Source organism: Phodopus roborovskii, unplaced genomic scaffold, assembly GCF_943737965.1.
Source record: "Phodopus roborovskii unplaced genomic scaffold, PHOROB, whole genome shotgun sequence".
In the NCBI taxonomy this organism is placed as follows: Eukaryota; Metazoa; Chordata; class Mammalia; order Rodentia; family Cricetidae; genus Phodopus; species Phodopus roborovskii.
The window spans coordinates 6,024,566-6,050,641 of NW_026126459.1; the positions used below are offsets into that span (position 1 = coordinate 6,024,566).

General features: G+C 42.1%; 1 protein-coding gene across 1 annotated transcript; it reads left to right on the top strand.

Annotated features, from left to right (window-relative positions):
* Window positions 1-7,978: 7,978 nt before the first annotated feature.
* On the top strand, window positions 7,979-8,824 carry LOC127225830 (60S ribosomal protein L8-like). Its single transcript, XM_051189441.1, is given in 1 exon segment — window positions 7,979-8,824. A coding segment is annotated over 1 exon segment (774 nt). The 5' UTR covers window positions 7,979-8,012; the 3' UTR covers window positions 8,787-8,824.
* The last annotated feature ends 17,252 nt before the right edge of the window (window positions 8,825-26,076 follow it).

Here is a 26,076-nt window from a genome sequence, read left to right on the forward strand (position 1 = left end):
TCAGATTCAGTGAGATACTCTGCCTCAAAAAATAAGGTAGAGGGCAATGAAGGAAAATATCTGACATCTACCTCTGTTCTCTGCAGTTTTTACACACACATATACACATGCACAAACTCAGAGTTAGAACACAGAGTTAGAAAAAGAAAATTCATGGTGAATGAAACACCACTAAGGAAACTCATAGAAAGAAGGGTTTATTTGGGTTTACCGTTCAAGAAATTTTAAGGGTCCCCCTGTTGCCAGCTGAGATCACCTTTTGAGCCATCAGCACAAAGCTGAGAGAGAGAACTGGGAATGGCAAGTGGGTTTGAAACCTTGTCATAGTTACTTTTCTGTTTGTGATACCATGACCAAGGCAACTTACAGACAAGTTTATTTGGGGTTTACAGTTTCAGAGAGCTAATTACAATCTACTACTATCATGGTTGAGAGCATGGCAGCAAGTAGGCAAGCATGGTGATGGAGGAGTAGCTGAGCGCTCACATCTTAATCCATAAGCACAAGGCAGAGAGAGAGCTAATTGAAATAGCATGGGCTTTTGAAACCTCAGAGCTCTTCCCCAGTAAGACATCCTCTTTAACAAGGCCACACCTTCTAACCCTTTCCAAGCAGTTCCACCAATGTGGGAGAGGCAATTTTTCAAATATAGAATCCTATGGGGTCTAGTATTTTGTTTGTTTTTCAAGGCATGGTTTCTTAGTGTAAACAGCTCTGACTGTCCTGGAAATCACTCTGTATATTAGGCTGGCCTTAAACTCAGAAAGATTCTCCTGTCTCTGCCTCCTGACTGCTGAAACTAAAGGCATGTGCCACCACCACCCAGCCTGGCTATATATATATATATACATATATATATATATATGTATATATATATTTTTTTTTCTTATTTTAGGCTATTCTTATTCAAACCACCACATTTCATTCCAGCCCTCTGCAGGCTTGTGAGCATGTCATAGTGCAAAATACATTTAGTTCAACTTTGAAAGTTCCTATTGTCTTTCAGTCTCAATATTGTTTAAAAGTCCAAAGTCTCTTCTGAGACTCAAGGCAATCTCTTGTTGTTTGGCTGGAAACTTCATCTTACTTCTGCTTGACCAGGAAAGCCCCATTCCTCTCTCTCAAACCCTGCCATCTCAGAGAATTTCCAACAAAGAAAAGGTGTCAGAAAGTCCAGTTCCAAATTCTTGGTGGCTGTGGCAGCTCCTCCCCTGAAGTTGACAGCAGCCCAAGTCCTCACCTCCGCTTTTGACCATACTTGGGTACAAACCCAGCTTGTGGTGGACATGTCATCACACCCCATCTATTGGCTACATAAGCTCCCTGCTTTAGTTTGGGCTTGTGACTTCTCCAGCCTATATCTCTGGGTCTGGAGAACTCACTTGGAAGTTTTCCTCAAATATACCTGTTCTTTTACTTTTTGAGTTTGGCCTGATCTGGCTTACTACATTGGTGGAGAAATCTATTATTGAGATACAGAAAACCTATTAGTTGTAACCCCCTGTAAAATCAATGTGTAAATTACATACTTTCAACATACACTGGTACAGAATGTACATTGCCATTCTACAAGGGAAAAAAGGGGGCTTAGTGAGGATAAACTTGATCAAAGCAATACTGAAACCCAGCAGTGAAAATCAAAAGTTTTTTGAGATAGGGTTTCTCTGTGTAGCCCTGGCTGTCCTGTAACTCACTCTGTAGACGAGGCTGTCCTCAAACTCACCAGGTCCTCCCATCTCTGGAGTGCTAGAATTAAAGACAGTAGCTTTATGTCTGATGTCAAAGGGCTTAGATTTCTCTGCCCTTCACTTTTGTTGACTGTGACACTTTTCTCTCTGGGGCTAGTTCCACTCCCTATATATAGAACTCTTCTCGGCAGATATGTCATGGCTTTTTTTTCTTTTTCTTTTCTTTTTTTCTTTTTTTGGTTTTGGTTTTTTGAGAGAGTGTTTCTCTGTATTACAGCCCTGGCTCTCCTAGAGCTCACTTTGTAGACCAGGCTAACCCTGAACTCATGGAGATCCACCTGCCTCTGCCTCCCAAGTCCTGGGATTAAAGGTGTGCACCTCCACCACCTGGCTGGAATGAGGTTTTGAAATTTCAAAGTCTACCCTCAATGATATGCCCCTCCAATGAGGTCATATCTTCTAGTCCTTCCCAAACAGTTCCACTAATTGAGGATCAAGTATTCAAACGTAGAGCCTAAGGGGGCCATTTTTATTCAAACCACAACCAACCTCCCAGCCAACCCCAATGAAATCTTTCCTCCATTAAGACCACATCTAATAAACCTCTCCCAAGCAGTGCTACCAACTGGGGACCAAGTTTTCAAATTCCAGAGCTTTTGGGCAATATTTGCATTAAAACTACCACAAAAGCCCAACATGCAAGTATTAATTGACCAGAGAGGCCACTGTCTCTTAGGGAATCCTTGTTCATGATCTATCCTGCTGTGCCAGGCTCAGGTGCTCCCATCTGGTAAGAGTTGGTTACCTGGTCACCCAATTCTGTGATGGATTTCACCTGCTCATTTAGGGGATGAGTCTCTATGTCACACAGTGGAGGTTCTTTTTGTCGGTGGTCACATTGTAATTACAGTCATGACAGGAGTCTCACATTTCCTGTTTGGTGCCCACTCCATTGCACACAGCAGTTCTTCCAGGTATCACAGTCTGGCTCCTTGTTCTGCCAGCTCACTGGTCTGAAGCCTCAACAGTTAATTTCTCTGCATCCTTATTGGGCAGTAGTGGTACATGCCTTTAATCCCAGCACTTGGTAGACAGAGGCAAATCTCTGAGTTCAAAGTCAGTCTGATCTACCAATCAAGTTCCAGGATAGCCAGGGCTGTTACACAGAGAAACCCTGTCTCCAAAAATCAAACGAAGGAGGAGGAAGAGGAGAAGAAAGAAGAAGAAAGAATGGGAAGAAGGAGAAGGAAAAAGAAAGAAGGAAGAAGAATGGCATATGTCTCCAAAGCCCCACATTGGGATCTACCCAATAAGACACAGAGAGAGGAGGTAACTCCACTTTGATATAACGATTGCGGCATCTCAATACTGAGGGCAGTTCTGGTATAGTGAGGGGATCCTGTTGTTAAGGCAACAGCTTCGTGAAATGTGATGGTTTGTGTTGACAACTTGACAGGATCTAGACTCACCTGGGAGATGGGCCTCTGGGTGTGCCTTGTGGGGCATAGCCTTGATTACATTGATTGTTAATTGATGTGGCAGGACCCGTGCTGATTGTGGGTGGGACTGCATGAATGGAAAAGGGGAAGAAAGCTACAGGCATTGCTCTCTTCTGACTGATGATGTAATATGCCCAGCTGCTTCAGGGACCTGATGCTTTGGCTTCCCTGTGGTTTTGGACTGCAACCTGAACCATGAGCTACAATAAGCCCTCTCTCCCTTTGTTTGCTATTGTCAAAGTGTTTTAGGTGTTTTGATTTTTTAATCACAGCAACAGGAAGAGAAACTAAGATGAGTGGAATGGGCTGGGGTGTTGAGGCCTTGGGATAGTCCTAGGAGGTGGTGTTGCTCTGCTGGTTCTGACTGGTCAACTGAGATACTGCTCAAGTAGTAAGTTCCTGAGAAGGTTTCAGGTTTTGTTTCTGAGATGAGGGTCTTGTTATGTAATCCAGACTGGGCCTGAACCCTTGATTCTCTTTTCTCAGCCTCTCAAGTGCTGGGATTACTGGCCTGTGCTATTACACATCTCAGTAGTATGTAGCACTAGCTAGCCTGAAGCTGGCCCAGTAGATCACAATGGTTTTAAATAATCCTCTTTCTGCCTACTGAGGTCTTGGAATACAGTCTTGGCTCACCACTCTTAGCAGCAGGTTCTCCCTCCCCCTGCCCCCACCTCCTTCCTCCTTGCATGCCTATGTGAGTGTGTATACATATTCACACATGTATGTGTATGCATGCATGTGGAGGCTACAAGTTGATGTTAGATATCTTCCTCAGTCACTCCCCACTTATTTATTTATTTATCCAGACAGGGTTTTACTGTAGCTTTGGAGACTGTCCTGGAACTCACTCTATAGTCCAGGGTGGTCTCAAATTCACAGAGATCCACCTGCCTCTGCCTCCTGAGTGCTGAGATTAAAAGTATGAGCCACCACTGCCCAGCTGTTTGTTTTTGACAGGAAGTGTTCCCATGGAGTACTGGCTGGCTTGAAGCTGGATATATAGACCAAGCTGGCCTAGAACTCACAAAGATCTGCCTTCTTCTGCCTCCCAAGTGCTGAAATCAAAGGTACATGCCACCAAGCCTGACACATTTAACTGTAAGATTGCTGTGGTTTGTTTGGGCAAAGTGGTTCACATTTATGAGCCCAGCATTTTAGAAGTGGGGGCAAGAGGGAGTATCAGGCATTATCTTTGGTTAAGCTAGGGAGATGATGACAAAGTGGATAAAGCCAATTGCCACCAAGCCTGAAAACCTGAATTCAACCCCCAGAATTCATTTGGTGAAAGGAGGGAACTTCTACCTTTCAAAAAAAGAAGACCATTTTTGGCTACATAGCAAGTTCAAAGCCAGCCCAAGCTACAGAGTAAGAATCAAGACAAAAGGCTGGCATAACTCTAGGGTTGGTGGTGCCTTTAATCACAGCACTCTGGAGGCAGAGGCAGGCATATCTTTGTGAGTTCCAGGCCTGCCTGGTCTACAGAGCCAGTTCCAGTACAGGCTCCAAAGCAATAAAGCAATACAGAGAAACCCTGTCTTGAAAAAAAAACAAAAAACAAACAAACAAACAAAAAAAAAGGCTGGCATAGTGACACAGAGCCCAGAGCCCAGCAACAGAGTTCCAGCACAGCCAGAGCTACACAGGGAGATCTTTTCTTAAAACAAAACAAAATTAAAATTAATCAAAGCAAAAACAGCAGCAAAATAATTATAAGAATGGTGGTATATGCCTACTATGGAGGCTGAAGCAGGAGAAACATAGGTTCAAAGCTAACCTGGGCCAAATAAAAAGCAAATAATGCTGGGGAGAATTTGAAGCATTTGTCCAGCATGTGCAAGGGCAGGACCAAAACTTGAAAGGTTTTCTGTTCAGAATTGTAGAGAAATAGGAATAAATTAAAGGTATTGATAAGAGAATGGCTGATTATGTGATACCATTTCTTCTACCTCAGCAGAAGGCTAAGCAGCCATTGCAGAAGAGACTCAGAAAGACAATGTTGCAACATGAATTGCTACTGCTAGGATGCTATGGAAAAGAGGAGAACTGAAGATTCCCGCCTGTCCTGGGACTATTCCACACAATGTCCAGTACTCAGGAGGTAAGAGATGAAAGTCACAATTTTTAATTAATTGTATATATATATAATGTGACTCCTTATTTTTGGTTTTCTGAAAGAGGGTCTTAAATACCCCAGACTGGCCTTGAATTACTGTCTTAGAGTCTCTATTGCTGTGAAGAGAAACCATAACCATGGCCACTCTTATAAAGGAAAATATTTAATTGGGGATGGCTTATATTTTCAGAGGTTTAGTCCATTACCATCATGACAGGGAGCATGGTGGCATGAAGTCAGACATGGTTCTGGAGAAGAAGCTGCTACATGTTGGTATGCAGGCAACAGGAAGTAAGTCTACTTCCTACGTGTCTACGCTGGGTGGTATCTTGAGCATAGGAGACCTCAAAGGCTGCCCCACAGTGACACACTTCCTCCAACAAGGCCACACCTACTACATCTCCTAATAGTGCCACTCCTCCCTATGAGATTATGGTGGCCAATTACATTCAAACTACCACTGAGTGCTAGGGTTAGAGTTATACACCAAACCTGACTCTAAAGTGTATGTGTGTTTGTGTACACGTATATATTTAAATTAGATGTATTCATTTCATGTGTGTTTTGTCTGCATGTATATCTGTATACCACATGTATTCGTGGTTCTTAATGAGGTTGCTGGGATATGAACTAGTCTTTTTTTTTTTTTTTTCAATCAGGGTTTCTCTGTGTAGCCTTGACTGTCCTGGAACTCACTCTGTAGACCAGGATGGTCTTGAACTCATCGATATCTGCCTGCCTCTGCCTTTTGAGTGCTGGAATTAAAGTTATGTAGCACCACTGCCCTGAGAACTATAGTCTTTTGATGAAGTAGTAAGTGCTCATAACTACTGACCCAACTCTCCAGCCCCTATTTAAATTTTATTTAAAAATTTGGGGCCTGGAGAGATGGCTCAGTGGTTAAGAGCATTGGCTGCTCTTTCAGAGGACCCAGGTTCAATTTCCAGCACCCAGTTTGCAGCTCACAACTGTCTGTAGCTCAAGTTCCCATGAATCTGACACTCTCATGTGGTCTAGACATTAATGGGCATTAAAAAAAATTAATGAATTAGAAATAATGACTTAAGCTTTTAATCCCATTACTCAAGATGCAAAAGCAGGCAGATCTCTGTGAGTTCAAAGCCAGCCTGGTACACACAGTGAATTTTAAGATATTTAGGACTACATAGAAAGACCATGTCTAAAACAAAACAAAACAAAACAAAAATTTCAATGGTGTATGGTGATGTTTGGCCATAGTTCCCAAACATTGGAGGCAGATGCAAGAAGATTGCTAACAGTTGGAGGCTAATCTGGGCTACAGAAAGTCTCAAAAGCAACAAACAATTTTGTGCATTTGAGCTAAACACCCAATTCTAGGAATTTATCCTGTGATCTACTATCTGCAAAATAACATGAGAACATCTAAATATTATAGCATTGTAATGGCAAATGATCAAAAATCTAAATGTCAGCAGAAACAGATGGATCTCTGTGAGTTCTAGGTCAGCCAAGTATATAGAGTGAGTTTTAGGGTAACCAGGACTACACGGAGAAAACCTGTCTGAAAAACAAAACAAAACAAAACAAAAACCAAAACCAGGAATGATCTAAATGTCATTAACAGGGTATTTGGCAAAGAAACATCCTTTAGCCTTGGAGAAGGACAGAGGCTGGTAAAGAATGCAGCAGTTAACACTTTGGTAATAGAACTATAGGTTTAATCCACAATGCCCCCAAAGTAAGTGAAAATGATAAGACACTAAAAGTTTTAGGTGACAGAAGTCTATAATTCCAGCCCTTTGGAGGTAGAAGCAGTAGGATCAGTAATTCAGGGTCATCCCTAGATATTTAATAAATTCAAGGCCAGCCTGAGATACATGAAACGCAGCCTTCAAAAAACAAAGGAAAAATGACTTTTATATTAGAGTCTGCCTGTATTCCCAGCACTGGACACTGAAGCAGGATTATCCCAAGTGGAGGACAGCTTCATCTATACAGTGATTTCTAGACCAGCTAGAGTTGCATAACAAGACTTACAAAGACAAGGAGCCAAAGAGATGGCTCAGTTGATAAAGTCTCTTGCTTCCAATGTAGGCCACCCACATTCAATCCTGAGGCCCACATGGTGGAGATATAGAACTGACTCCTACAGGTTATCCTCTGGCCTGCACATATACACTACACATAAAATAAAACAAATAAACCTAATAAAACTTCAAAAATGGAAGGAATGATTCAGGCCCATTATCCTATAGTACTTGGGAGCAAAAAGTAAAGTCAATAGCTATGGGTCATCTTTGATGATATATAGGGAGTTGAAGGCTAGCCTGGGGCTAGGTGAGAGCCCATTTTAAAAAAAAAAAAAAACAGCTTGGCATAGTAGTATACTATCTTTATTACTATTGCAATGATAAAACATCACCAAAAGCAAGTTGGGGAGGAAAGGGTTTATTTGGCTTACACTTCAACGTCATAGTCCATCATTGAAGGAAATTCAGGACAAGCACTCAAATAGGACAGAAAACTGGAGGCAGGAACTGATGCAGCTGCCATGGAGGGATGCTGTTTACTAGCTTGTTTCATCTGGATTGTTTAATCTGCTTTCTTATAGAACCCAGGGGTGGGTCCACCCACAATAGGCTGGGCTACGGAAATATTTTGTTTATGATTTAACAAATAAAGCTTGCATTTCCTCTTTCAGCCGTGCTTGCTGGCAGACTCGCCGCCATGGGCCGTGTGATCCGAGGGCAGAGGAAAGGCGCCGGTTCTGTCTTCAGAGCTCACGTGAAACACCGTAAGGGCACCGTGCGCCTTCATGCTGTGGACTTCGCTGAGCGGTAGGGCTATATTCAGGGTATCGTCAAGGATATCATTCATGACCCCGGTCGCGGCGCCCCACTCGCTAAAGTGGTCTTTCGTGATCCCTACCGGTTTAAGAAGCGGACGGAGCTGTTCATCGCCACAGAGGGAATCCACACTGGACAGTTTGTGTACTGCGGCAAGAAGGCCCAGCTAAATATTGGCAATGTTTTGCCCGTGGGCACCATGCCTGAAGGTACTATCGTGTGTTGTCTGGAGGAGAAGCCTGGGGTCAGGGGCAAGCTGGCACGAGCCTCCGGGAACTATGCCACAGTCATCTCCCACAACCCTGAGACCAAGAAGACTCGAGTGAAGCTGCCTTCAGGGTCTAAGAAGGTTATTTCCTCTGCCAACAGAGCTGTTGTTGGTGTTGTGGCCGGTGGAGGTAGAATTGACAAACCTATCTTAAAGGCTGGCCGCGCCTACCACAAGTACAAGGCAAAGAGGAACTTCTGGCCACGTGTATGGGGTGTGGCCATGAATCCTGTAGAGCATCCCTTTGGAGGTGGTAACCACCAGCACATTGGCAAACCATCCACTATCCGAAGAGATGCCCCTGCTGGTCGCAAAGTGGGTCTCATTGCTGCCCGTCGGACTGGGCGACTATGTGGAACCAAAACTGTGCAAGAGAAAGAGAACTAGAACTCAGGAGCTAATAATAAAGTATGATGTCCTTTGGCTAAAAAAAAAAAAAATAAAAAATAAAGCTTGCCTGAAGATCAGAACGCAAAGCTAGCCATACTGGGTGGCCAGCCAATGGTGGCACACACCTTTAATCCCAGCACTTGGGAGACAGAGGCAGACAGATCTCTGTTAGTTTAAGGCCACCCTGGGCTACATAAAATTGATTGAGTATAAAAATGACAGAGCTCACACAAAGGTGAACCCAGCACTTGGGACCTCACACTTTTTTTTTTAACAGTTTATTTTTATTTTATGTCTATTCACATTTTGCTTGTCTGTATGAGGGTGTGGGGTCCCCTGGAACTGGAGTTACAGACAGTTGAGAGCTACCATGTGGGTGCTGGGAATTGAACCTGGGTACCCTGGAAGAACAGTCTTGTTAACCAATGACCCATCTCTTCAGCTTTCGGGATCCTACACCTTTCATCCCAGAACTAAGGAGATGAAGACAAGAGTGATATGGCTGGGTGGAGAGAGGAATATAAGGCAGGAGGAGACAAGAGGAGACTGAGAAGCAGTGCAGTCTGAGGATACAGTCTGAGGAGCAGTGCAGGCTGAGGATGCAGTCTGAGGATGCAGTCTGAGGATGCAGTGTAGTCTGAGGATGCAGTCTGAGGAGCAGTGTAGTCTGAGGATGCAGTGCAGTCTGAGGAGCAGTGCAGGCTGAGGATGCAGTGTAGTCTGAGGATGTAGGCTGAGGACACAGTCTGAGGACACAGTCTGAGGACACAGTCTGAGGATGCAGTCTGAGGAGCAGTAAAGTCTGAGGATGCAGTGTAGTCATCTGAAGACAGGATTGCCCCTTTGGTCTGAGTATTGTTAGAGGTGAGAACTCTCTAGTGGTTGGTCACTTTGCTTCTCTGACCTTCAGTGTTAACTCTAATATCAAACTCTGAGTTTTTTTAATTAAGACCAAAGAGAATTTATGCTGTATTTGGCACCCAATTTTCGGGGTATGAATTCACAAAAAAGCTGTTTGCCTGTGGCTTTGCAATCACTGGCATAGACTGGAGCTACATGTAGACAGAGTCACCACTCTGCCAGCTAGGTTTTCTTTTCTTCTCTTCTGGTAGGCTCTCCCTGGACCCCTTTCTCTGGCTTTTGCCAAAGTAGGTAGCTGCCTTGAAATCTGGTCAGGTTTTACTGTTCCACACAGTAGCTGTCAGTCTCACGTCTTCATTGTCATTGCAGATTTGGTGAGAAAATTGGGAATTCTTAAAGGAAGGAATTAGTTAAAAGAGAGAGTTTTTCCCAAATTAAATGGGAAAGTACTATTACAATAGAGAGAGTTCGGTCTCTGTATGATTACACAATGCATGATTTAAAAATGGAACAATCCAATGAAGGGATAACCAACTTAACTGGGATTGACATACTGTTAATTTTCATTTTGATAATCTTTGTTGTCATTTTGGTAATTCTTGGCTTATCTTTTAAAAAGTTGTTTGGTATGAGTGCCAAGATACAGGCCTTAGAAAAACTTAATAAAACAGATCATAGAGTTATTCAAACACAGAACAGAGGAATTTAAAGGAGAACCAATTTCAGTTTTGCATTATAAGGTTAGAGAGGAACTCAGACAACCAAACTTAATATATCTAGTAACCTTACAGAAATTGCCAAATGATGATAAAGGCTCTCTTAAGAGCTGATTGGACTCTTGTGGCAATGATAAATTTTATGAGATTCCAGGAAACAATAGACTCATATGACATGCATTCACCATTTGTAAAGCAGATATTAAACTTGTGGTTAACTTGTAATAGAATTATCCCTAAAGACTGGATAGACTTGGTTACAGCTGTCTTGGAGCTTGGTCCACAATTACAATGGAGGACCTGGTTAAAAAAAAAAGAGGCAAAATTTCAAATTGTATCCTCTAGCATTATAGATGTAGGACAGTATTGTATCATACCTCTGTGAATATAAAATAGCTTGATACATAGTAGTGACCGTGCTTTATCAGAGCTGTTTTTAATGATGTTGCTCAGAATGTTTTCTTTCCAGATGATGCTTTAGAAACTAATTAAAACAAAAACAAAACAATAACAACAATAGCAAAACAAAACAAATGGTGCCAGATACCACAAGAGTAACAGAACTGTGCTATTTCTGGGATTTTGTTTTTTTTTACTTTTTTTTAATGGAATGTGCTGGATGTCTCTACAATTTTGTTCAAATGACTGCAGAACCTGGAAAAGCTGTGGCTGCTATTGATGCATAACTTACTGATATTAGTGGTGTTTTTATATAAAAATAAACACATATATATATATATATATATATATATATAATTTGAATTTTTGGAAACTTTAGCTGTGCTGTCAACTTTTGGAAAAGTGTGTTGACACTGTACAGAAGTTAACAGCCATAATGGTCTAAAAATGTTGAAGTTAATTTTTTCCCATTTGTACAGGGGTAACACACTTTTAAATATGTAAGGTCTTATCTACATGGGTTTGATTACAAAAACTAATAAATTCTTCTCTAAATAATGAAAACAAAGAGGCAAAAATCATTGAACAACAGAGTAGAGCAAGAGGTATGGCAACTTCTCAAGATCAGCTTCCTGGAGAAGGAGATTATGCTAATGTAGAAAGGCAATCCCTATATGATGGTCATATCCTGACTTTATGCTGTGCAGCAGCTTTGAATGCTTGGGACAGAACTGAAGAACTGTATGACTAAAGTCATACAGGGCCCAAAAGAAACCACTGATTTCTTACAAAGATTGACTTCAGCAGTAAATAGAATGATACTAAACTTAGAAGTTGAATCTCTGGCTTTTGAAGATGCTAAAGGATAATTAAGCCATTAAAGGCAAAATCAGTACCTTTGGAGGATTGGATCCAAAATATAATCAATATTGAATCTCAACTATGATGATGCATGGATAGGAGAGGTGATTTCCAGAGGTTTGAAGAAAAATCAAAACGTTAAGTGTTTCAATTGTGGCAAACAATGTCACCTTAAAAGGGACTATAAACAGGGCATTTCTAGAAACAATGTTTTTTTCTAGGAAAAATCCAAACAGAACACCCCTCCCTTTTGGAGTATGCAGAAGGTACAGCAAAGGCAGGCATTGAACTAATGGATATAGATCAACAAAGAACATTCAAGGTAACCCTTTGCCATTAGGATACTCCTTGAAATACCTCTTGAAGACCCCCATGCCAAATTCAGTTCAATTGTTTCCTGTAACTGTGGAGGAAACTCCTTCCCAGTGCAATTAAAAAACCTAATTCCTATTGTAAGAAAGCATACTGTTCTGGGTGATAGAACAGCTGTAGAAGAGAAAACAAAAATTTAGGAAAAAACATAAATCAAAATTGATAAAGATTAGTCAGTATTTGGGCAGGGTTTTGTTTTTATCTATCCAGTAAAATAAAAACAAAGATCCTGAGGAATTTAAAGACCTTTAGATAAGTAGAAATCCAAAGTAGAAGGAAGAAAAAAGAAAAGAAAAGGAATAATCTGACCTAATGCAATGACCCCACAACAACAATTCCACCAGGACTATGAAAGCACCACTAAGCTGAAAAAAACACCACTTAAAGAATAGCTTTGAACTACAAACTACTCATAACAAGTTCAAGGTATCTAGTTGAGATGATCCAGAGTCATAGACTACTCTAGCCAGGACTTACTTAAGACAATTCCTGCACTTTCACATCACTCAGAGACTGAACAACAAATGATACAGCTACCTTACACAAGACTTGACAATTAAACCCAATTTTTCTTTTCAGGATCCCCTAAATATACCCTTGTCCCCCATATGGCAATATAGTAAATTTAAGGATAGAATGTCCACATTCCCAAGAGGTGGATTGGGTTATGGATATTTGTCATTGTTTAGAGGGATTGGTTACAAGTTGTTATTGGTAATGGTCAGGAAAAAAGCTAAACAAAGGTGTTTAGATTCAGGTTTTTTTGCCTATCTATAGTCTGTGCATCACATGTGAAAGAGGTCATGGATTGGATTTACAGATGGATTCCATAGGGGAGCTAGGAACTGAACCCAGGTCCTTTGGAAGAGCAGCTAGTGCTCTTAACCACTGTGCCTTCTCTCCACACTCTGACATGCCTGTATGGAGACATGCATATATATATATTAGTACACCTTAAATTTTTTTTAAAGATTTGTTTCTTTATTATATATACAGTGTTTCACCTGTGTGTATGTCTGCCCACAAGAAGAGGACACCAGATCTCATTATAGATAATTGTGAGTCACCATGTGGGTGCTGGGAATGGAACCCTGGTCCTCTGGAAGAGCAGCCAGTACTCTTACCTGCTGAGCCATCTCTCCAGCCCCAACCTGTAATTCTAGCATTAGGGATGCTAAGGAAAAAGCATTTGAGTTGGGAGCCAGCCTGGGCCATACAGCAAAAGCAAATAATTCAAGCATCCTAACACCATACCTTGAATTATACCTTTCTTTCTTTGAGTCCAGGCTGTCCTCAATTCACTCCATTGCTAAGGATGACCTTGAACTCCTGATCCTCCTGCCTCTGCCTCCCAAGAGTTAGGATCACAGGCACACAGAGTATGGGCCTATACCTTTGTTTTCTACTCTCTCTTGCTTTGTTTACCTTTATTAATCTACTAGCAAAAACCCAATCATTGACACTGTAAATATTCTTCTCCTTCTTTCTGCCCATTTTCCCTACTAAAAGGAAACAAACAAATGAACATCCCTTGTTACCACTGGGAAGTGATGGTGCATGCCTTTAATCCCAGCACTTGGGAGGGAGGCAGACAGGCAGATTGCAGATCTTTGCAAATTTGAGGCCAGCCTGGTTTGCGAATTTGAAGCCAGCCTGATCTACAGAACAAGTGCCTGAACAGGCTCCAAAGCTACAAAGAGAAACCTTGTCTCAAAAAACAAACAACAACAACAAAACAAAACAAAAAACCCAAACCAAATGTCATTACCAAGCTTTCTAGGTGAATCAAACAGTAGCAAAATAAATGGCCTATAACCCACTGATAAAAGGAAAATCCAGCCTACTGGGAATATACCCTGGGGCTGCAGTTTCTTTGGCTGCTAAAGATGACTGGGTGTGGCTGGCCAGTATGCTGGCCTGGGCTCTGGGCATGTGTTTTGAGCATGGGTGGACTCTGTCGGATTAGTTGCTTCCAGTTCACACTAACTTTCTTAGGAGGGCAGATGAACATAGGAAAGGGCTTGCTGGTCTCCCTGATCCCATAGTTTGTGAAGGAGTGACTTTATCGCAGATACCCCCATGCCATATTCTAGTCTAGCCCTAGCATTATGTTGCTCTGTTGTGCTGTTTCCAAACCCCTGGTTGTTGAAGATAACATTCTCATTGCAAAGATTCGAAGCCAAAAGCAATGGGTAATGTTGGTGGGGGGGGGGGGAGGAGACTTTTGCTTGTTCCCCACCCCCAACCCAAGGAATAGAGCAGATCAAGCTGAGTTGATCTGCTGGTGTCATTGATGATTTATGACCCAGCTGTTGGCCTTGAGTCACAGCTGCTCAAGGTTAAGCAGGTCCTGTGTGAGGGACTTGACCAGGAATGGCCTCTGTGCAGTTGTTCCCTCTGGGTGTGACAGGGCAATCCCATCCCAAGTGCCATCTTAAGAAGAAATTTAGTGTGCCTCCTCCAGTCTCTGAAGAGCTAAAGCTCTGCACTCCATCTCAACAACCTGGATGATCCCATGGGGTCAGACTGTAATTGCTGAGGGTCCTTCAGAAGATGGTGGTCCAGCAGGGCTGAGACATGTGGGTTGTAAATTTGCTCACTAAACTGGATATGCTGGTACATGGCCGAAACCCTAGCACTGGTGAAGGGGTTAAACTCTCCCATTTTACTACTGAATTTAGGTTTCAGTTCTCTGAGAAGGACACACAGGTGTCTCTCCCAACAAGGAGCTAATTATCCACTGTACCCTTACATGGGGGGGTGGAGGGGGAGAGGATAAAACACATCAAGGACCTAAGTCAGCATCACCATAGCTCAAGGACAAACCCAGCAGTCCCATTTGGGTTGTATCCAAGATTATACAGATGTGTCTAAGATATGTCTAATTGATAAAACTAAACCTCAGGCAATGAGAAATATACTAATGTAACTGATACTTGCTTAACCAATTAAGTGTGAGATGACCTAATCCTCCTAAAACTCTATTTAGCTATGCTTAAAAGGACTGCATGTTCCTCTAGGGGTTTGGGGTCCGTCACCATTTTATACAGGTAAACAACCCTACATGCTTCTGTTATAATAAATGCTATTTGCTGTTACATACTATTTGAGTTTGAGGTCCTCCTTCCCCATTTCCTGGAACCCTATACTGGGAAGGGGGTGGATGAGAAGTTCAAGGCCATCCTCAACTACATAAAGAGTTGGAGGCCAACATAGTGAGTCAGAGACCCAGTCTCAAAAAAAAAAAAAAAAAAAAACAAAACAAAACAAAAAAAAAACCCATGAAAATAACCTGTTTCCTCCCTCCATGCCCTGGGCTTATTACCTAATGGGCATTCAAGAAGAGAGAGGCAGGCGGGCATTGGTGGCACACACCTGTAGTCCCAGCATTTGGGAGGCAGAGGCAGGCAGATCTCTGTGAGTTCCAGGCCAGCCTGGTCTACAAAGTGAGTTCCAGGACAGTCAGGACTGTTACCCAGAGAAACCTTTTCTTGAAAAATATATATACATATTTTGCAAGGCTGGGAGTATGGGCATGTGTGGATGCCAGAGACAGTAGCTGAAGTCACTGAGTGGGTCCTGGTGACTGAACTCAGGTTGTCAGGTTTGATAGCAAACTTCTTTACCAACTGAGCCCTTGCCAGACCCTAATCAACAGTTTCTAGGATTCTCAGATGTCTTATTGACTCTGTGGGGCTTCCTTTCCTAAAACACTTCCTCTGTTTCTCTTCAGTATGGAAGAGCCCAGGACTTGATCCTGAACTTTCGTACTGGTTTGTGTCCCTTCAGTGTCACTGTTCATTCCTGACTCAGTCCAATAACTTATTTCTCCTGTTCCAGCCTCTTTTCTAAGAGGAATACCTTCAACCATGGCTTCTACATTCTTTAGATGCTTCCCACCATGAAATCCATCCATTTGGCTCCGAACCCTTCAGCGGTTTTCAGCAAGGCCCCATCCTTGCACGAACTTTAGCACATTGTGTTTTGTTTGCTAGGCTTTTCTAAGGCAGGGTCTCACAGTCTAGTCCAGCTTAGCCTGGAACTTACTATGTAGCAAGGCTGACCACAGTCAATTTAAAAACATTTTCCTAGTTTGAGAGGTTAGCACAGACCTCTAATCCCAGCACTCAGGAGCCAGAGGCAGGAAGATCTCTGAGTTTGAGGCTAGAATGGTCTACAGAGTCCAGGACAGCCAGGGCTACACAGAGAAACTCTGTCTCAAAAAATCTAAATAAATAAGTAAAAATAAAAAATAAAAAGAAAGTAAAGAAACACCCTGGTTTCCTTATAAGGTATTATAGAATTTGAAGGACACTTTAGGTATTTCCTGGCCTTCTTTTTACTTTATACTTATTAGCAATCACTCCTATGACCCCCAGTTTCAACATGACCTTACAAGCATTTATCTACTTTCTACCTATACCAATTATTTGAATAAGATTGTCCAACATGCGCTTTTTTATGAATGTCTCCTCTCCTTTTCTCTTTCCCTGCTCTCCCCTCACACTTTTTAAGACAGGTTTTTTTTTTTTTTTTTTTTTAATCCAGGCAACATTTTACTTCATGAGATTTTCACACCCTCATTTGCTCACTAGTTCCCATGAAGAGAGAACAATCAGCCACCCACAATAATGTTATTAATAGGAATATGGATCAGTTTCACAAAGAAGCCAATGAATCCCATGATAGCAAATCCTATGGCTGTGGCCATGGCAATCTTCTGGAATTCTTTTCTATCGGGTTTGGTGCATCTTTTAACCAGCCGAATTGAGTCCTTGACGAACTGCCGACTTGGCTCAACAAACTGCATTACCTGGTCCATGACTGGCTGTTGTGGGACGTCAGTTTGAGAAGATAGAGACACCTAGCTTAGAAGAGGAGTGAGCCCCTAAGACAGGGTTTGTATAAGCAAGGCTGGCTTGAAACTTGATAGCTAGCCCAATGTGACCTTAAACTTTTGTTCCTCCTGCCTTTACTTACCTGCGATTGCAGAATTGATAAGCATGTACTACCACTCTCATCTGAACTCAACTTTTGCCATCTGCAGCCTGCAAAGGGCACGAACTCATCTTGCCTCAGCATGTCCAGCAGCTCTGATTACAAACCTGTACCACCAGGCCCAGTTTTATTTGTCCTGCTTTAGACTTTCACCTCTTTATTTTATTTTATTTTGGTTTTTCAAGACAGGATCTCACTATGTAACTCTGGCTGTCCTGGAACTTACTATGTGGATCAGGCTGGCCGTGAACTCACAAAGATCTGTCTGCTTCTGCCTCCTGAGTGCAGCTCTCCAAAACTTATTGGGTGGGTGGATGTGGGTGCCCGTGGGAACCCACAGAGGCTAGAGAAGTTCATCAGGTCACTTAGAGCTGGAGTTACAGACAGTTGTAAACTACCCAGTGAGGATGCTGGGAAACAAGTTTGGGTCTGCTGCAAAAGCAGCACCTCTCCAGTCCCTGTTCAGTTTTGATTGTTTAGGGGCCAGGATCTTACTATGTAGCTCTGACTGGGCTAGAACGCATAATGTAGACCAGGCTGGTTGTGAAGTTACAGAGATTTACTTGCTTCTGCTTCCAAGGTGCTGATATTAAAGCTGTGCACCACCATGCCTGGTGCCTGTTAAGATTCATTATATTTTATGTATATGAGTGTTTTGCCTTCATGTATGGTCATGCACCATTTGCATACCTCGTGTTCTTGGAGGCCAGAAGAAGGTGTTTAGCCCCCTGGAACTGGAGTTACAGATAGTTTCAGTTGCCATGTGAGTGCTGGAAATCAAACCGGGTCCTCTGGAAGCAGTCAGTGCTTTTGACTGCCAGCCCCCATATTTAGTCTTGTGATGCAAGGTTTAACTATTAGTTTTACTCCATCCTGTCTCCTCCCAGTGCTTGGATTTAGGTATGAGCCATCATCACCAGTTTTTATTTGTTGGTCTCAAGACAGGGCTTTATGTAGCCCAAGCTGGCCTCAAACTCACTATGTAGCGAACATGACCATCAACTCCTGATCCTCAGGCCTCTGCTGGGGCTCTAGGCTTGTGCTTCCATGTCCAGGTCTTTATGGCTTATGTATTTGTGTGTGTCTATGTGTCAGTGTTTGTGCAGGCCAGAGAGAGAGTTCAGGTTTCTTCTGCTCTCTATTCGCTGACACAGCATTTCTACTGAACCCAGCAGTTGCAGCTTCAGCTACACCAACTGCCCACTGAACCCCAAAATTTGCCTATTTTTGTGCTCTAGTGTTGGGATTACTGGTTAATGTGCCTTGCCTGGGTTTTGTGTGGGTTCTGAAGATCTGAGCTAAGGTCATTCTGTTGGTGCAGCAAGCACACACAGTCAGTCCTCTCTCAATTCTGATATGAGTATTTTCCTTTGAGAAGGAATTTTACTGTGGGGCTGAGACTGGCCTAGAACAAAGTGAAGCAGCCCAGCCTGGCCTTAAACTTGTGCTTCTCCGTCCTCAGCTGCCCAAAGGAATACAATGACAGAAGTGTGTCAGGCATTCTGTTCTTCTCATTACATCAGAACCACATAATAATCCAAAATAAACCCATTTGACATCCTTAGTTGCTACCAGCACGTTTTCCCTCCAGCAGGGTCCCACAGCCGTGCCAGCCCCAAATTACACACAGAGACACTGTATTAGATGTAAAGCTGTTAGCCTGTTACTAGCATTTCTTAATGGCTAGCTCTGTCTTAAATACTAACCCGTTTCTATTAATCTAAATATTTCCATGTGGTCTCATCTTATCAGAGAGAAGGCCTGGCATTCTTCTCTCTAAGTCCTACATCTTGAATCTCCTCCCTACTTCGTCCTCTCTCCTCCTAGTCTCCTAGTCCCACCTATCTTGCTTTCCTATTGTCCAACATTGCTTTATTCATTAAGCAATACGAGAAACATATTTACAGAATGACATCTCCCATCACTTAATTACACTTACAAAATCCCCTTGGCTATATATGTTAATACAGTGGTTTATGGGTAAGGGCATTGATTAGCACCTTTTTTTTCTTTTTGGGTTAGGCTGACCTGTTTCTGCCTGGCATCCTAAGGGTTAGGATTACATGCATGTACCACTATGCCTCTCAGTACATAAAAATCTTTTGGGAATCATTATTCCAGCATGTGTCAGTTGATATTAATTACCTGAATGCTGGATAGACTTTTCCATGTTAATGTATCAGTGAATACAATGGTGCAGGAAAACCTCTGAGACCTGGATATTGTGGGAAGTGATATTTTTTTATTGTTGGTTTTTAATTTATTTTTATATTTATTTATTTATTTGATACAGGATTTCTTTATATAGCCCTGGTTGGCCTGGAGCTCCCTTTGTAGAGCACACTGGCCTCAGACTCACAGAAATCTGCCTGCCTCTGCCTCTGCCTCCTGAGTGCTGGTACTAAAGTCATGTGCCACCATGCTTAGCCCAGATTATTTGATTCTTGAGACAGGGTCTTAGTGTGTCACTCAAACTAACCTAAAATTTGTGGCAATCCTCTTGCTTTAGCTTCTTGAGTTCTGGGATTATAAAAAGAACCATCCAGCTACATTGCCTTTTCTGTAAAGCCCTCACAGTCAAATATAGTGGTAAGAAGCTGGGCAGAGTTGTGCACACCTTTAATTCCAGAATTGGGGAGGCAGAGATGAACAGATAGATCTCTGTGAGTTCGAGGCCGGCCTTGCCTACTTGTCTACACAGAGAGTTCTAGAACAGCAGAACTACACAGAACGACCCTGTCTCAAATTCTCAAATGTGTGTGTGTATGGATATCTCTCTCTCTCTCTCTCTCTCTCTCTCTCTCTCTCTCTCTCTCTCTCTCTCTCTCTCTCTCTCTCGTGTGTGTGTGTGTGTGTGTGTGTGTGTGTAAAGGTCTCTTTCCCGAGAAAGGTAACTAGCCTGCCCATGACTAATATTCTATAAATCTCCCTATCTTTCAATGTTTCTCTTTGCTTAACACATGAACTATCACAAAATCTTCCCTTTCACATTGATTAGCTAATTGGGAAAGATTGTGAGGTCAAGCTTCTATCAATTGGATGAGATACTTTCTCCCTACCTTATAAAAAAGCTAAGTGAAGCCAGGCAGTGGTAGCACACGCCTTTAATCCCAGCACTCTGGAGGCAGAGGCAGGCAGTCTTTGAGTTTGAGACCAGCCTGAGTTCCAGGACAGCCATGGCTATACAGAGAAACCCTGTTTTGAAAAACTAAAAAAAGAGGGGAGGTAGAGCTGGAGAGACAGCTCCACGATTAAAGCATTTGCTATACAAGTCTGAGGATTAGAAGCTGGGCTCCCAGAACCCAGTAAAAACCATAAATGCTAGGAAGTATAATGGTTTTAACTGTAACTTCACTTAATGGTAACTGTAACTTTCTCTGACAGGGTCTCACCACTTAGCCTAGGCTGGCCTCATGTTCACAAAGATCTGCCTTCTCCTGTCTTCGAAGTGCTGGGATTGATAGTGTGTGTTGTCACACCTGGCTCTATTGTCTTCCTCCACAAGCACCAGTAGTTTCAGATTGAACCCTTATAATTACTGAGCATGCCATTTCCACATTTCCCCATGCTACCCCTCTACCTCCAATGCTCTGCCTTTAAGTTCTCTGTTATTAATTGTTCATCTATTAAGGAAACTGCTCCTGCTAATGCATTAGGCTCCTCTCAATGCTCTGCTTCCTAAGCAGCCTGTGCCCAAAGTATGTGCTTTTCTAGTTTTCTTTATAATCATTGTGTGTGCACATGATGTGTGTGTGGAAGGGTGGCATTCACACCATGGTGTTCTGTGTGGAGGCAGTTCTCTCCTTTCACTTTTAAGTGGCTTCTGGGATTGAATTCAGGTCTTCAGGCTTGCCTGGTACCTTAGTTAGGTTTCTATTGCTGTGATAACATGACCAAGAACAATCTGGGGAGGAAAGGGTTTATTTCACTTTACAGCTTATAATCCTTCATGAAGGGAAGTCAGTGCAGGAACTCAGAGCAGGGCCTTGGAGGAAGGAAATGAGCAGAGATCATGGAGGAACCTGCTTACTGGCTTGATCTACCTGGTTTTCTCAGTTTGTTTTCTTATACAACCCAGGCCCTCCTGCCTACACTAGCTCCTTGTGCATTGGGCTGGGTCCTTCCACATCAGTAAGTAATCAAGAAAAAGTGCTCCAGAGTCTTGCCTAAAAGCCATTCTTAAACTAGATGGTGGTGGTGGTGCACACTTTAATCCCAGCACTTGGGAGGCAGAGGCAGGTGGATCTCTGTGAGTTTGAGGTCAGCCTGATCTACAGAGTGAGTTCCAGGACAGCCAGGGGCTATGTAGAGTTACCTGTCTCAAAAAACAAAATAACAAAAGGGAGAAATTTTCTCAATGGAAGTTCCTTCTCCCAGATGACTCTAGCTTATATCTACTTCTACTTGACAAAAAAAAAAAAAAAACAAAACAAAACAAAAACTAGCACACATGACTAGTGCTTTACCTGCTGAACAATCTTGCAGGCCACTGGTTCACTAGACTCACTCTGCTCCAGGCACCTAGTCCCAAGAAGACAAGGTTTGCATTCATGCTCCTAGAACTTGGCTTGTGATACTTCCCACCTGTGGTGAGATGCCTGCAGCCCGGCAGGAGCAAAGATTGATTCTGCCTGATGGTTTCACTCCAATGGTGCAGAGGGTGCTATAAAGCTGAACAGGCCATGTAATTGGCTCTGAGAGGAAGAAAGGGGAGGGGAGCGGAAGGGAGGAGAGGGGAGGAGAGGAGAGGAGAGAGGACTGGAGGAGGTGAGGGGGAAAGCAGAGGGAGGAGGAGGTAAAGGAAGGGAGAAGGAGAAGGGGAGGAAGGAAGGATGATAATTCCTTCTAGGTGAGTTCTCTTCTCTTTAAATCCTCCTTTTTGGACCTATGGCTTCAGACACATCCAAGGTGTGTTTCACCGCTCACCTCCTACGTATGATTCAACCCACTCAAGCTGAGGATGAAGGCTAGCCAGCAAGGCAGATCCTGGCATGCTTGGTGATTCCTGGCTAGCCTGGAAGAAAGCATGGGCTTCTTTTCCTCTTTATTTCCTCTCCATTTTCCCTTCTTGCATCCCTCCCTCCTCCTTCCTTCCTCCCTCCCTCCTTCTTCCTTCCCTTTCTTGTTTATGACCAGGTCTCACAATGTGGTCCTGGCTGGCTTGGAACTCCCTATGTAGAGCAGGCTAGCCTCTAACTCATAAGAATCTAGAGACCCAGGTGCCTCTGGAGTACTGAAATTAAAGAAATTCAAAGGTATACTCAAGCATGGGTGTTTCTTACTATCTGGTTTTCCGAACAAGGCTTACAGGTTACTGCTAGAGTCATAGCTCCTACAAATAATAGTGTAGGAGGTAAACTTTTCTTTGGGCTGCCAGCTCTCTCTCTCTCTCTCTCTCTCTCTCTCTCTCTCTCTCTCTCTCTCTCTCTCTTTCTCAGAACACACACAACATGGAGCTTTATATTAATTATGAAATTTCAGCTGATAGCTTAGACTTGCAACTAACTAGCTCTTATAATTTAAATTAACTCATTTCTACCATTTCTATTAATTTACTTTCTGTCTTATGGCTTTATTGCCTTTACTCTGAATGGTCCATGTTGCATTTTTTCTTCCTATGTGTCTACCTGGCACCTTCTGCGTTCTTCTTCCTCCCAGCATCTTGTGTGCCCTGAAAATCCTGCTTAGCTGTTGGTTGTTCAACTTTTTATTAAACCAATCAAAATGATACATCTTCACAGTATACAAAAAGATTATTCCACAACATTTCCCCTTTTTGTCCAAATAAAAATGAAAGTGTTTAACTCTATCATAGTAAAGCTATATATAATAAGAACAATTATCAGGTAAGAACTACATTTACAATATTTAGGCCATTTGTATTTAGCAATTTTGGAGAAAATATTTTATTTGTTTTATCTTGGTGAGTTCAAAGTTCTGTACCTAATTTATCTCCTATCATAAGTAAGGAAAACTATAGCTATGACTATCTAGTCTTCAACTCCATCAAAGACCTGAGAAGGATATAATATTACCCGAGGAAACAGGAAGTGCAGAGCAAGCAACTTCCAAACCTAAAAGAAGTGGCTGAAGCAGCTGGCTACCTGGAAGTCACCCAAAGTTACTCTGCAACATTGGAACATCCTTCTTCAGCCTACAGGCCTAGAATATCTGACAGACTTTTCTGTGAAGCAAAAAATTTTAAAGGACTGTTCTACTCTGTCTTGGTAAAATTCAGCAGTCACCTTTTCTTTATGTCCTGCTGGTCCAGTTTGGGCAGTATACTGTCAGCAAAAGCAAGGGCAATTTCTTGCCTAAATAGCTGGCTTTTGCCATAAAGAGAGCAAACTCCATATAGAGGTTCTTGATGTCCATCATCCTTTTTGAAGTAAATCAGTGCTGCCAGGAGAGAAGTATTTCACTTTCATGAAAAACCTTATGTTATTAAAACATTTTAAATACCATATTCTGTAGGTCTTTAAAGTGTTTGAAGATCACATATTATCTAAAATATATCTCTGTTTTATGACCTTGAAACATACCTAACATGACTGTAAGTTTGATAGTTATAAATAACTATTAACCTGTATTTATTATCCTAAAGAGCTTTCAAAGTCTAAAACTTTACACAACCATTTAAAATTAGTTGTGTTATGAGGATAGGTACAATATCTTAAGCAGGAATAGAAACATATTATATAAAGTATTTTTTAAAAAAACCTTAAATTTGTATCAATATACAAAAGTCCATACCAATGTAAAATATTTGAGACTAGTGGTTGTTTAAAAGTAGACTCATCGGGTGGTGGTAGTGTTCCATGCCTTTGATCCCAGCACTCAAGAGGCAGAGATAGGCAGATTTCTGTGAGTTCAAGGCCAGGTCTACAGAGCAAGTTTCAGGACGGGTTCCAAAGCTGAGCCTGGAGAACTGTGCCTCAAAAAGTCAAAGAAAAAATTGGATCAACAATCTACCCTTTTATCTCATAATTTCTATATTATATTTCCTTTTTTCCATTTAGAAAGAGATCCTTGAATCTAATCTCCTTGTTTAGGTTTTTTTTTTTTTTTTTTTTTTTTTTTTTTTTTTTGACCATGACTCAAAACAACTTGTTACTTATACCCCTAAGCAATGACAAGCATCTATAACTCATTCAATGTCCAAATGTCATCCATCCCATCAGTTGGGAATGTGGGTATTATGTACTCTAGATGGCTTCCAGTTGTCTGGGGGTGCTGGTATCTTTAGGTAATCCTGAGAAAATTGGGATAATGGTCAAGTCCTGGGAGAGTTAACTGTATTATTTGTTGTCTAGTCTCTGTGCAATGGGAAGGTGCAAGGTTTATCTGAAATCCTGACTGGAATGGTCTGTGAGGCTGGACCATCTCAGATTTGAAGCTATTCTATATGCAGAACTCTGAGGAAACTGTAACAAGGGCACCCAGTTTTATTGGTGGCTGGAAACACTTTCAAACGTAACATACTTACCTGCATTAATACATGTATGAAATTTGTGGTGTAAGGATCGGGAAAAACAGATAGGCTGAGTAGATGTTTATTCAGGGAGAAATAACTTACAACAGAGATAGATGAATGCCAGCAGGTTCCTGTCCCAAGGATGCTTCTTAATGCTCTCTATCTCCATCCAGCAAGTGAGGGTTCCCTACCTCAGATCTAGTTCCCCAGGTCATGTCTGCACCTGTCCCCACCCCAATGGGCATGGTCAGTGCAACAGGTGCAGACAGAATTAATATCTCACTACACAAATCAATTAAAGGTGGTTTTTTGTTTTATGTTTAAGCAGGTAAAAGGCATCTGTCAACTTTATAAGTCCCTTTGGATTGTATTGCGGTTTAATAAGGATCAGGATAAACAAATAGGCCGAATAGATGTTTATTCAGGGAGAAATAACTTACAACCTAGACAGATGAACACCAGCAGATCCCACCAGATGCTCTCCTTTCTGCATCCCGCCAGCAAGAGAGTATTCCAGGCTCCTCCTCAGACCTCCTTCCATAGGTCACTTCTGCCCCTGGCTCCAACCCCCAATGGGCATGGTCAGTGCCACAGAAGGAGACAAAGTGAATATCCCACTACAATCCCCCTTTTAGTCTAAAGAAAAGATTTACACTTGATACAAAACTATATACAAAACAGTGAATAACAAGTGTGCTCTAAGAATAGGAAAATTTAGAACAAAACTACCTACATATCTAGTCCTAGGTTGAAGGCATAACGGAATTTACAATAGAGTTGTCCTAACCTGGAAAACTTAAGTCTAGTACCTAATATATCTAACTAGTAAGAGAGAATAATAGTTGTGTTAGTTTAATCTTCAACCTCATCAAGACCTGAGAAGGAAAATAACGATATTAGGGTAGACAGAAAGTGAGGATGGGCAACTTCCAAAAGGTGTAGCAAGGACAGAAACAGCAAGCCACCTGGACAGTCACCCAAGGTCTCACAGCATCGTTGGTGCACCCAGTTTTGGCTAAGGCCAAGAGAACTTGACAGACCACAACAACAGCAGGGAGGTAGAAAGGCTGTCTTATCCTGACTTGGCAAGGTCCAGCAGTCTTCTATATTTGTCTCCTGCAAGGACATAGGACTGCATGTCCAAATCAGTGGTGGGGGCAGTTCTTTGCCCAAGAGGCCATTTGCTGAGGTGAGAATGAACTCCAGCAGGAGCAACAACAGTGTCCAACATATTTTCGGGAAAGTGCACGGTGCTGTCAGGAGCAACGATGTCTTATGTCAAAGGAGTACTAATATTAAAACATTTAAATGCCATGTCCTGCATGTCTATGAAGTTATTGAAGATTAAGCATTTGTGTCTGACTAATCTCATAGGTAAAGGAAACATGAGTGAAGATAATCTTTAATACTCAGGAAATTAGCTAAAAAAAAAAAAAACTGATTGAAATTTCCCTGAGTAAAGCAGGGACAAATACCTAGACAATATAACGATGATGTTATTTGGGGCTGGCGCGGCAGCAGGACAAGACCAGCAGCGGCAGGCAGAAAAACCCGTACTCGTTACATAACTATGTACATATACATACATATAAATCCATAAAATAGA